General features: G+C 34.7%; 1 protein-coding gene across 1 annotated transcript in view; it reads left to right on the forward strand.

The window, feature by feature from the left end:
* LOC139696264 (sorting nexin-13-like) overlaps positions 1 to 9,731 on the forward strand; it is a 30,146-nt gene extending 20,415 nt beyond the window's left edge. The window contains exons 17-18 of the mRNA XM_071594952.1: positions 4,126 to 4,238; positions 6,378 to 9,731. Coding sequence (XP_071451053.1) covers positions 4,126 to 4,238; positions 6,378 to 6,736 — 472 coding nt within the window. The 3' untranslated portion in view covers positions 6,737 to 9,731. The remainder of the gene's footprint in view (positions 1 to 4,125; positions 4,239 to 6,377) is intronic.
* Positions 9,732 to 13,958: the final 4,227 nt, after the last annotated feature.

A 13,958-nucleotide genomic window follows, 5' to 3' on the forward strand; every position in this document is an offset into this window, starting at 1 on the left:
CAGTTTTTACTTGAATTTAAGTAAACATAAGGGGTTCAAATAAAACCTTTGTATGTTTTGTAAATTTTGAGGTGATGTTCAACCAAGTGAGGTGTGCAAGTAAGACAGCAAAGTCTGTCAGTTTTAAAGATGACCAAGCAATAGCTATATAGCCAATGGATTGCTGTTATTGTGGAGTGCTTTAAAGGAACAGTGTGAGAGGTATAGGTTGAGGATTAGCTGCAAAAAATAAAGCTAGTAATCACTGAATAAGGAAACTTTATATATTTTTGCATATCTATATATATAAAGGAGAGTGTTTGTTTGTATGTATGTAATTTTTTTACTTTTTTGCTGTCATAGAAACAGCATTTTTCCAACTATGCCAGCAGGATACTTTTGCAAGAACACTATTGTATTCAGAATTGCCGAGATATTATACGTGGAATACATCAAGGAAAGTCTTTTGTAGAAGAAAAATGGGCAACTTTGATCCTGAGAATAATATTTATTCATGTGACGCATTGGGCCGAGTCTACACAGTCCATCCTAACAACGCCGAATGTTATTTTTTAAGAATGCTTCTACATACCATTAGAGGACCTCGCTCATTTGCAGAATTAAGAACGGTAAACGGAGAAATATGTGAGACATTCAGAGAAGCTTGCCAGAATTTAGGGTTGCTAGAAGGAGATCAACACTGGGATGACTCATTGCGAGAGGCCAGTTTGATTTCTCTTCCTGGACAAATCCGAATTTTGTTTGCCATCATAATAACCTCCTGTAATCCATCTAACCCAAAAACAATATGGGAAAAATATAAAGAATCAATGAGTGAGGATATACTGGCTAAAGTTCGAAGTGAAAATCCTACATTGGATATTTATTTTTGAGGAAAAGTGTATCACCATGGTTAACAAGACTTTGGTGGAACTCTGTCTTTTTGCACCTGTACAAGATCAACAGGGTGTATTTTATCCAGATTATATACGTGAAACTAGCTACAATGTCTTAGACTTAGAAGCATACATCGCGGATAAAAAGCCACTTCTTAATGAAGATCAGAAATTCGCATACGAAACAATAATGGATCAAGTAGATAAACAAGAAGGAGGTATCATTTTTCTTGATGCTGCTGGTGGCACGGGAAAAACATTTTTAATTAATTTAGTTCTCGCTGAAATCAGGGTTCATGGAGAAATTGCTCTAGCCGTTGCATCTTCAGGTATTGCAGCGACATTAATGGAAGGAGGAAGAACAGCCCACTCTGCCCTTAAGTTGCCACTTAATATTTCCCGACAAGAAAATCCCACATGTCATATAAATAAAACAAGCGGCCAGGCACAAGTTCTTATAGAATGTAAATTGATAGTATGGGATGAGTGTACGATGGCTCATAAAAAATCTCTTGAGGCCCTCAACGCAACACTTCAAGATCTTAGAGGAAACTGCAGTTTAATGGGAGGAGCTCTGATACTCCTGTGTGGAGACTTCCGTCAAACTCTGCCTGTCATTCCAAAATCGACTCCAGCCGATGAAATTTATGCCTGTTTAAAACATTCTGTTCTATGGAATCATGTCCAAGAAATTAGCCTTAAACAAAACATGCGAATCCTTTTAAGAGATGGGAATGCTCAAAATTTTGCAAATAAACTTTTGGAGATTGGAGAAAATAGATTAGTTATTGAAGCATCTGGTATGATAAAATTGTCATCAGATTTATGTGTATCGGTGAAAACTGTCCGCGATATGATACAAGCAGTCTATCCTAATGTTAATCAAAATTATAAAAATTTAGAATGGTTGCGAGAAAGAGCCATTCTTGCTCCTAAGAACGATGATGTTAATGAAATCAACAAGGAGATACTAGCCATGCTGCCAGGAGACGTGATTGAATATAAATCGGTTGATACCGTAGTGGATGCTGACGAAGCCGTCAATTTTCCAACGGAATTCCTAAATTCACTTGATCCAGCTGGATTGCCACAACATCGCCTTATACTTAAAGTAGGATCTCCAATCATTTTATTGCGAAATTTAGATCCACCAAAACTCTGCAATGGGACACGATTGTGTGTGACAAAATTAATGAAAAATATAATCCAGGCAGTCATTTTAACTGGAAAAGGAAAAGGTGAAATCATTTTTATTCCACAGATACCTCTAATCCCAACTGATCTTCCCTTCAACTTTAAAAGATTACAGTTTCCAGTCCGGCTAGCTTTTTCAATTACCATTAATAAATCACAGGGACAGTCTTCAAAGTTTTGTGGTGTTGATCTAAGATCGCCATATTTTAGCCACGGGCAACTTTATGTTGCTTGCTCCAGAGTAGGTTCGCCTAAAAATTTATATATTCTTTCTCCTGGATATGAAACAAAAAATGTAGTTTATAAACAGGTGTTAAATAAAAAAGATTCTTAAATTTGTATGAAGTAGTGTATTATTGTACTTTATAATTTGTTGTTTTTATTTATGTAGTATATTTATATTATTGTTTCTCCCTAACCCGTGCAAAGCCGGGTATTCAGCTAGTATATCTATAAACTATAAACACAGTAATCAACCTGAAGGTCGGTTTGGTAGGTAATGATAGAGTTCACCCAGTACTAAGCCCAACGGCATGTGAAATTCAGACATCAGGGTTTATTGCAAAAATTTTTCAAGTTCACTCATTCAGTGATCATTAATGTTCACAAAGTTGGACCTCAAACTATTGAATTTAAAACTTATGAGCTTGAGGAGTAGGAAATGTTAGTTAAATATTCAAGCCGGAAGGAATAAACCAGAGCAGTTAAAACAGTTCATGTATCTGGGCGATATTTAAGAGGAAAAGGGAAATATTAGTTGGGACATGATTGCATTAGCAAAAGAGGTACTTGGAAAAAGAAGAGAATTGATTAAGGGTACACTAAGTAAGGATTTGAATAAAAGATACATTCTTGAGCATGAGCATAGAATAGAGGCTTTTGAGCTGTGGGTGTGATCGGGAGAATTAGTTGTACTGTGAAGAAGGCAAATGCTGGGTTTCTAAATAGGGTGAGTGAAGAGAGGAAGTTGCTTTGCAAAACCTGAAAAAGGAGAGAGCGGATTGAGGAAATAATGAAAGGCAGTGGGATGGAGGAGGCCATGATAGAGGGTGGAACGTTGGGTCAGAGGGTAGAGGATATAAGAGACAAGGCTTTCTAGACAGAATGAAGGCTGGTAGAAGTCCTGAGAAATGAAGAAGGCAATAATGATGGCAAACAAAAGAAATTTCTTATGATACGTAGAAGATAGTAGCCATTAGGCACCATCTAAAACCTACCTTTAATAGATAGAATGTCTTGAATGAAGCGTCTTCAGTTATTAGAAATGAGAACAGGCTTGATAGTTTTTAATCAAAATGTAAGAATGATTTCATTTATTCAGCTGATATATTTCGGAACCTGTAATTTTATGTTTTTATTCTAGTAAACTAATATTGTATGTGCTGTCCTCTTTTATTTTGACTTTTTCTTTTTTCATCGTCATCCTCTAATGCAGAGCCTCTTCGTTGCAGCCATTGGTCTCTGTCTATTGCCATTCTTTTCAGGTCATTGTAGGTTGTTACTCTCATAGTACTTTTTATATCATTTCTTGGCCTTCTTCTTCCTTTTTTTTCCTATTATTTCCCCTCCATTATATTTTCCAAGAAGTTTTTTACGTCTGAGAACATATCCAACGAATATCTTTTATTAAATTCCTTTCCTTGTAAATTTCTATCCATCTCAATTTCTATCCAAATCAATACTTCTATGTTGCTTTTCTTATCCAACCATCTTGTCCTTGTTATCCTTCTTCAAATCCACGTTTTGATTGCTTCCAACCAAGCCTTTTCGCTCTTTCCCAATGTCCAAGTTTCACATCCATATAATAATGTACTCCAAATAATCGTTTTGCCAAAGTAAAAAACTTTACTTCTTTTCTTTTTTCACAGATCTTATATGTGTTTTTACCTATCATCTGGATCAATAAAGTTATTATTCTTATGACTAGATATTTTTTGTTATTTTCATAAAAAAGAAAAAATCATGAGGGAATCTTCACTTGGTTTTTTCCTGTTGCTAAGTTATTGTTGTGTTTATCTAAAATCTGTCTTCATCAACCTTGATTTATTCCTTGTAGGCAGTCTTATTGGCCAAATGGCTGTAGAGCCCCACCATCCGAACCCCGCTGTGAGGAAACTCAAATGAGGACTCGAGTGGCTGCAAAAATTGCTCTTCTCTCTAGCCTGTCAGGTAAGATAGTTCTCAGTTCCTCAGTTCAATACTGAGGGTTTAAAGGAAAACATATTTATCGTTGCCAATATACATTTCCTCGAGGCAACAATTCTCGTGTTTTAATTGTCCTGGAATGGCATGGCTCTTTTAATTCATTCCTTGTAATTAGACTGTGTTTGAATTTAGTATGTAAAATTATAATATCCCTAACATCATGTTACATTTATTTTGAGTACGATACAAAATGCATATTTTGCAATGTGATGTGGGTACCAATAGTTTATGTGAAATACATGCTTCATAATGATAAAAATAATTTAAGTACACATGTCTCTGTTTATCTTAAAATATTTGCCGTTATTTTTAGACACTACTATAATAGATAAATGCAACATGTATCATATACACCTTTGGCAGTCCAGGGTCTTTTGTTAGTCTAGGGTTTTTGCCTCCTTTTGGCTTGATATTTTGCGGTGTATAATGATAATCTTCTCATTTTATGTATGAAATCCTTACTTTTTTATAGTACTTTGTTTATCATAAAAATAATAGGATATGGAAACAGAAATATTGCATGCATTCACCTTATCATCCTACCCTAATATAGTTACTTTGAAAGGGATGTTGTTCAGGATGTCAGTTTTGTAATCATGAAATTGTCTGCTTTTACAATTGGCTGGTACTTGCGTTGTTTACTTTCCAAATAGTAGATTTTAGTTAAAATTTTACACAGAAACACATCTTTTAAAATATGTTTGAATAATTGAAAAAGTAAGTTTCAAGTATTTTTTATACGTATGTATTTAATTTCTGCACCTGAAATATTGTAATTTCTAGAGCATTTATTTCACGGTGTAACCTAGATGTATAAACCTAAGTGCTGTTGTAGCAAGCATAAAAATGATCTACATGGCATAATATTTGCAGAAATAATACCATCCTTGGAGATTATGTATCTAAACTTCTTAGATAAATCTGTGGAATTTATTTTAGCCTCAGAAAATGCAAGGGGACATTTTGTTTGTGTGTTGAACTTTCACCAACCTGTAAAATGGGAAACTTTTGGAAAAAGCCATGCATTTTTATTTTGTTTTATTAAAATAGGGAATGTAACAATTTCAGAGTGTAAAAATCATTTGCCTTGACCGGGATTCGAACCTGCATCCCTTAATGTCCAGTCGAGTGCTTTAGCCAGTTAAGCTATCGAGGTGTCCTCTCAAACTCTGAAATTTTGGTTAAACTGTTCGGGTACTGTTCTGCCATCTCCCGCAGTTTCTTTGAAATTAGTATCGGGAATGCCAGGATATTTATAAAAATCATTGGAAATAGTTATTCTTGGTCCTTCGCCTTTTCCTTTGGTAGAAAAATGTGCAAAGTTTGATTGATGTTTTACAGGATTGTGCCTGCAAATTTTCATCGATTTTTGAAGTTGATCCACTGGAAGTTTAATGGAGCAAATCTGGCTTGCAACAATAGATGTTTAATCCAGGAATTGACAGATGAAGTTGATTAATTGTGGTATCATGCCATCATGAGTAAAACAGTTTCATGTAAAGGTTATAGTATGCAGTATATTTTGCATTAGTATGCTGCTTGTTAAAATCAGAAGATTGTTTCATCTCTTGCATGAATGATTAATGGATGCGTAGAGAATTTTGCAAGTAAAATGGATAATCATGTAAAATTACCTTAAAATGTTCAGACACTGAAATTAATGTTAATAGTAATTCGTTCTTAAATCAGGATGGGAAGTTACTGTTGTCCTGAAGGACTTTTTAAATATTTGTTGCAAAAATATTTTCAAAAAATTTTGGTCAAATTAACTTTTTGATTTTCACACAAAATGCTGTGAAAGTATATAATGTGGACATAAAAGGTTTTTCAAGATAGTTTTATGTTTAAGCAGTGCATTTATGGTGTTTTCAAGATAAATTTCAAGGAAAGGTAATGGAAAAACATGGTTTTTGGTCGGGAAATTCTGTAAACATCAGGGAATATTGGAATCAGAAATTATTGTCAATTTTGATAAGTATTCAGAAAAATACTGCTTGTTAGGCTCATGTTGTTAAATTGTCTAAGGTGGAGAAAGGAAAGTAAACTATAGATACACTTAATCCAATTAGTGTAATTACAAATTATTATCTCTCTTTCCTGCAGATGAACTCAAGCATATAATAGGCAGTGAGACCACTCGACGGGGTCTGAGCACAGTGTTTGATGCCTTCCAGTGTCCATCCCTCAACAGACGGCTTTGTTTTGCCCTGGTTGAAGGATTCCTCACAAATCTCTTCCCGGAACGGACCCTCCCGCGTGTTTTCCAGAAACTTCATTCCCGTTCAGTGCGGAAAGCTAAGCAAACGCCCATGAAATCCACTCCCTCCGTTAATTCTTTGGGTGGTTTTGAAACCAGGGCACAGACAGAACGTCCAAGTATCCCCATGACCCCCACAACCACACAGCAATCTCAGCAGAGTAGGTTATTGAGGCAGTTGCAGGCTCAAGGTAGGAGAAGGTGATGGGAAGCTGGATTTAAAACAGGGTTCAAAGAGTGATTTGTTTTCGTGCTCTCAAGCCTGATGCAAAGGTACTGATTGCGCATTGGTGTTGCAAATGTGTAGTCATTGGTCAACAATATCTTGGTAATGATATCTTTCCTATTGCTGACTTTGACTTGACAGGTCATTAATAAGTAGCATTTTTGCTTTTAAAATATTGGACCAAATGTTTCTAGGGTGTCAGTCTCTCTGGAATTTTGATAGAATATGCAAGGGGACTTTATACAAAGTATATAGGCTCATTGCTTTGTTCAGAATGAGGTGATTGATTGAAACAAGTGCTCCACTTAAAGCTTACCTTAAATCTCCATGGGTTTTTACAGGTGAGCTCGGATTGTGTATCCCATATGTATGTAGGTCCAGTGATCTGGTTAGAAACTTATTCTGTAGATTTGTGCCTTCTCTGCTGAAAGTAATGATTACCTTTGCAACTAACACATTGGTGAAAATGTTGGTGACATGAAAGAAAAAAGGAAGGAAGGAATTTAAAATATTCAAATCCCCCAAAATTTTTGTAAAAGAAATTTTAATGTGTCGAAAGCCCATGGCATCAGTTTGTGTTACCTTAAGAGAGGAGTATTGGCCATCCAGCATTGGAATTTAAGGGTCTGATCTCTTTCAAAGCCCAATCAATATTTTTTGGGGCAGCCATCACACATTATATTAGAATGTCTTCCTCTTGGGCACTTAGTTTGCTTGACGGGTCTGCCATTACATGCTGTATATAATACTCATGGCCATATAATGGTGTTAACACAACGAAGGGAACTGTAGGTATAATTAATCATCCCTGGGACCCAATATAAAGTCATTTTTATTCACTATCAACAAGTGGCAGCAGACTGTTTAAGAGTTCTTCCGATCCTGATGATGTTGCGTGGTTGTGAGTCAGTCAAATTGATTGAAGTGCACAACAAATAGTTACAGTAATAAAATGGCACTGTTTAAAAATTAGGTGTGTTGAAGTCTGTTTAGTTTTTTTTTTTAGGGGTAAATGATTTAAAACTTTTTCACAGGTTGAATTTTCTGTAGGTACCAAATGGATGAGTGATTTGTTAAAGCAGTGGAAGGAATTTGATGGTTATTTTTAATTTGGGAGGTAACTGTTTGATAAGTCTTTACTTTTTTGTATCTGGAAGTTGGAGAAGTGGGAAGCCATATTGCTCCATTATCCATTTCACTTTGGACCTTAGTATAAATGAGAATATTTTTTCTGTGACTTTGTGAGTACATACATTTGTCTGTCAAACAGTTATTTTAAATTTGGCTCAGGGATGAAAGCCAAATATATTTTACTAATTTATTTGTTGACAATGTAGAAAATAGACTTCTCTCTCTTGGGAATCAGCTGTCAAATAATATTTCCACATCGACAGAAGTGTGCTTTGCTTACTCTGAAATTTTTGCTCTGGTAATTTTACAGCTTGTTTGATTTTCCTATTTTTTTGTGTGTGGGCTCATAGAATTCATTCCATATTGCATTAACATTTTTTAATGAACATTCCTCATTTTAAAATTCATTCAGAGCCCTTCAAATTGTGTAATTTTGGTTTAGTCCTTTGACTTCACTCAGAAAATGCATTATCTTACATAATTTTGCCTCAAGTATTTTCTTTTTTATGTGTTCATTATAAATCCACCTTATAAGTGAATTATTTAATTTTCTGCTTAATTAATCAATGCTGAAACTTAAGAACCAGCCATTGATGCATTAATGGAATTTTTTAGGAAAAAAAATGAACGAAATGAACTTGCAACCAACAGGCTGGTTTTTTTATCTGTGATGTTTTATTTTTAATCTTACAATCATGCATTCGTTACTCTTGTTTCTATCAATATTATATGTTGTTTATAAGGTTGTAATTTGAATTGGAATTGTAATCTCATTTCAGTCGTGCTATTCATTTTCTGTTGTTTTTGTGATCCACAGTGTTCAATGTAGAGTAATTTATAAATGTGTAATCATAATTGCTGTTTAGTTTCTTCTGTAGATGAAGTCCCCACTCAATTTTTTGAAGTCTTACTAAACCTTTGGTCTTTAAAGTCATGCTTAATAATACTCATAACATTTGACCTATAGATGGTGAAGATGGTTGTTGAGATGAAGACCATATTACCAAAGACATGAAGGTGAATAGATTTTGCGTGTTGGGGATGTTATTAAATTGTTTCCTATGTTAATGAAAAAACTTGCACAACATTCTGTATGATTGTGCCTGTCAAAATTGTTTTATTTTTTTACTTAAATACTCTTTCATTATTTCCATGATCTTTCACTGTATATTTGAATTTCAAAAAAATCTTGTTTATATATTTACTGTTGTTTATAGGTATGAAGTTCCTTGCAGGCATTGAATACCTTTGAAAAAGTAGGTTAATTTCTCTAGTTCAAAAGGTGTACAATACAAGCTACTCAGTATGTTATATTATTTTTGTGATAGTAATATGTTAATCCTTCTTGTGTGTATGTTAAATGTTGACTGTGTTCTCTTGTTGCCCTGTTGTTGTTGTATTTTAGGCATTGACACCATGGATGCTCAAAGGGGGTGTCTTTATTAGTTGATCAATAATGTGACCTTGCAAGTTAAATGTTAATGATCTTGCAGGTTTGATACCTGATTGGCTTATAATATGGATTTATGGCTCCTTTGTTTTAATTGAAAACTATGTAATTTGTTATATGTGCAATGTTTTGTAGGGTACACTGTGATAGCAAATCAAAATTTTTATCAAGAAAACAGGCTTTTGTCAGTATAGAGCTTGAAATTGTGTAGATGCCTATGAACACCTTTCAGTAAGAATTTATCAATAACTTCATGCTCATTTGGTTTTATATGCAAGTATATTGATAAAGCCTGTTTTTCATCATAAAGATTTAAGGTACCTTAGGTAGGGATTTGCCTCCCATGAAAATGTTTTACAAATGAAAATTTGAAAAATGAATAAATTGTGTACATTGAAGCACTTTTGAGTGTTCGTTTTCTTCACTTAGTATAGTAATTGACTTTACCAAACGTAATAATCAAGTTGATCGACAGATATTTTATTATTAAGGAGATTACTTGGCTCTCCAGATTTAATCTGCATTGACTTCTCGGCTGAGACAACATTTGATGTGAAGTTCTCTTGGTATGTGTAATTATATTAAAAACATGTGGGTGTATGCGGATAATTATAGTGTCTAGAAATAATGCCACCTTAAAAAAACAGCATTAAATTGAAAATGGTGCACAAAAAAGCCCTATCCTTACCCATTATTCATTTATGCACTCCAATTGTAAGACTGGTTTTCTAAACATTTCAAATTTTAGTAATTAAATTTGGTACACTTAATGGGTTAATATTTACTCTTGGGGATACCCAGGTGCTGGTAGCCTAAAGGTGTCCTCGGATATATCATTTCTTTTGCGGGAGTGTGTCAGAGGCCTCAGAGAGTTGCCCAAATGGTTATGTAATTAGAATGTCTAGTTTTCAATGGACAATGGCATCAATGTCATTATTATTATTAGTCATCAAAAAGCAGTTGGGTATTTGTAATCATGGAAACATTTAAACATATTTTGTTAATGACTTTCAGTTACCAAAAAAGTAAAAGGGAGTTTTGACGTCATACCATTGTTAATGATAAATATAATTAGGCCAATGATACTTACTTTTTTTCAATCTTAATTAAGCTTATCGATTTGTTTAGGATGCCAAGGTGTACATACTTGATTTGATTACAGCAGGAAATAGCATGAGTTCTCTAGGTGACAGTGAATAAATATTTTAGTGATGAAATGTGATTATGATGCTCTAACCCATTATATATTGGCTGCATTTTCATATTTTGATTATTGTACGTCAAAGAGTTCATCATTACATCCTAAGTGCAGTTTTCTATTGAATTCAATATTCAATAGCATTGCGTTAAAGGTTTTGCTCAGCATCTACTAAAATGTAAAGTATTCTTTCAAATTTTACATTTACAATAATTTGGGTAGGTTTCGATAAAACTAGTCAAGTTCAGCTAGTAATAATTCAATGGACCACCATCTGCCCCCCCTTATCCTTATTTATAGAGTCCCATTTTTTCTTGACCAAGTGTGTAATTCTTTGAGTCTAAACTTATCTTCCTCGTCAGAATCAGTCTTGGATCACTTAATGCAAAATTAAGCAATTGACATTAAAGACAGCAGGGAGGTTTGTTTTGAGTGATATAATGTCAATAATTCATTCTGACATCCAACTAAAGCTCAGTCAGATTATGCATCAGAGTCATCATTTAATATACTATGGTTCAAATACTGTTAGGTTAAAATATTTCAGCAAATAATCATTAATTTCTCCACCTTAAACTAATAGTTTTATTTTTGTGAGTTTAATTTACAAAAATTGTGTGTGCATTAGAAGTCAAGAAATAAGTATTCATAATCTTACTTTGCTGTACTGAAGTTACATATTTTTGAAGTAGATGGGTCGTGGTAGTCCAGTGGGTAGAGCGTTGGACTACTGACTGGAGGGTCCCAGGTTCGATTCAGGGGCAAGTCTCTGGGCACCTGCAGCTCCACCCATGCTATTTGATTTTTTGGGTACCAGCTCTTCCTGGGAAATAATAACTGGCATAGGGAAAGGAACTGGCCCCCCTACCCTGATGTGTGAATTTCACACACCATCGGGATTAGTACTGGGTGAACTCTACTATCACCTACCAAACCTACCTTTGCGTTGATTACTGTGTTTATGGTTTTTTTTTAACATTTCAGCATTCATGCGAGCCAGTGAGACCTTTCATCTCACAGGAAAATATACATGCTGGTATGATGGAATATCAAGGCTCAGAAGTGATTTCAGTGTTTATTTATTAATTTATTGTTTTACTAATATAAATCACATGGAAAAAAAGGTAAATTACATTACACAGATATTTTACAAACAACATGTTTAACTTTTCTTTACGCAATGGACAAATTCATCCACAGAGTACATAGGTGTAATAAGCAAGTATGATTAAAGATTACACTTGAAATAATTTGAAGGAGATGCTTTTGAATCTGTAGGGAGCATGTTGAGAAATTTGGCTCCTTGGTGGTATGATCTCTCACCACTCAAATTAGATGATCTAGCCTCAATGTGTATGTCGAATTTAGTATGTGTATCATAATGATGGATATTTAGGTTTTGTTCATATATATGCATGTTATTCTTAACAAATAAGATGAGATTGTATACATTAAGAGAGCCAGTGGCATAATTTGCAGTTCGTGAAAATGCGGTCTGCAGCAGTGTCTGAAAGGTAAGTAACTTTAAGATAGCTTTTATGGCCTGTTTCTGAACTTGAACAAACTTATGGCTATGGCTTGAGCCACCTCGGAATATAATGCCATATGATAATCGAGATTGAAAATTTGAATGATAAATAAATGTTAGGATATTTGAGCTAGTACTAAAAAACATATATGTCAGCTGAATAAAAGTTCAGATTTTAAGCTGTCAATAAAAAGGAACATTTTCGGAATGATTCAATCTGAACACCTGACAATTTATTCCTTCAGTAAAAATTAGGCCCTAATAGAGAGTTTAAACAAGAGTGAAGAATTTTTGCCAAAATGTATGCATAAGGTTTTTTGTTCATTATTGGCAATGAGTTGTTTTGAAATCAATTTTGAGGGCTTATTACTGTGGGGTCTACTTTTTGTTGTAGCCAAGGATTGGTTTTGGCATTTATTAGAATGGTAGCATCATCAGTAAGTCAAATGGATTCGGCATCAAAGATACAAACTGGCTTATCACTTATGTATAGTAAAAATAGCAAAGGACCCAGGATAGAGCCATGAGGAAGACCTTGTTTAACTTCTTTTTCAACTGATTGGTAGTTTGCTTTGTGATTTTTAGATTCATTAAGATGAGATATTTCAACAACACGATGTCTTCCCTGAGGATATGAACTGAACCATTTATTTGAGATGCCCAAAATACCATAGTTTTTAATTTCCTTAACTAAAGCTCATGATTTACAGTGTCAATAACTTCAGTAAGATCAAGGCATATCCCGAGGGATAGATACTTATTGTCCATAGCATGTAGTACATTTGTAATGAATTAATGGAGTGTCGTAGATGTTGATTTACCTTTCCTAAAACCATGTTGTTGATTGGAAAAAAGTATTTCTCTAGAAATATTACAATACTGTTTGAAATAACCTTCTCAAAAATTTTAGAAAAACCAGAGATCAAACTTATTGGTCTGTAGTTTTCTACATCGTTCACATCACCCTTTTTGTGAATTGGTGTATCTTCACTCAACTTTCAGGTATACTGGGAAAATACCTTCAAACCGAGACAAGTTGCAGAGATACACAAGGGGCTTAGCAATTTGAGGGAAAGAAAATGTAATCACTTTGTAAGGTAGGGATAGAGATGGTGCAGTGGCTATCATACTGGCTTCCCACCCAAAGCCCTGGTTCAAATCCCAGCAGTATTGAATATTTTTCAGTGGTATCTCAATTCATACTTTAGGTGCTTTGTGGAGGGCACTTTGAGTGAGTACACCGTCCGTTGTATAAGACGTTAAGCTGCGGACTCCTTGGTGCCTTTTGTTAAGAGCAGGTAAATGCCAATGCCAGGTTTCTCTCCACCCTTCATCCTTTCCTGTCCGTCCCAAAGGTGCAAATGACCTCACCTGTCAGTCGCCTCCCCTAAATAATACTACTACTTTGTAAGGTAAATCAACTCCCTGAACTAAGCCTATTGCTAAGAGAATGACCTTAATGGTCATAGGCTTATTAATAGTGGACCATTTACTAAAACATTAACTTTAACACTTTACCTGTCTATTTCAGGTGTGGTGGGAAAATACCTTCAAACAGAGACAGGTTGCACCAATACACAATAAGGGGCTTCACAATTTGAGAGATAGAACACTTAATTGCTTTGTCCTGTATATCATGTCTCCCTGACAACCACATTCTCAGGCCAGGAGGTTTCACTTAATAACTCGCCTTTATAATAATTTGGCGCGGAAACACAGAAGGAAGCATATTCACCCTTTGCTTCTAGTTTCACCACTTCCATAGCACTTTTCAATTATCTCTTCAGAAATGATAGTATATCATCCACCGAAATAGACATTGGTTGCACTTACCAAACATGATTATGGTACTTTCTTTTAATATACCCCTGAAAGGACAATTACTGAGATCCTT

This window comes from Hetaerina americana, unplaced genomic scaffold, assembly GCF_022747635.1.
Source record: "Hetaerina americana unplaced genomic scaffold, ioHetAmer1.1.p SCAF_7, whole genome shotgun sequence".
Taxonomy (NCBI): Eukaryota; Metazoa; Arthropoda; class Insecta; order Odonata; family Calopterygidae; genus Hetaerina; species Hetaerina americana.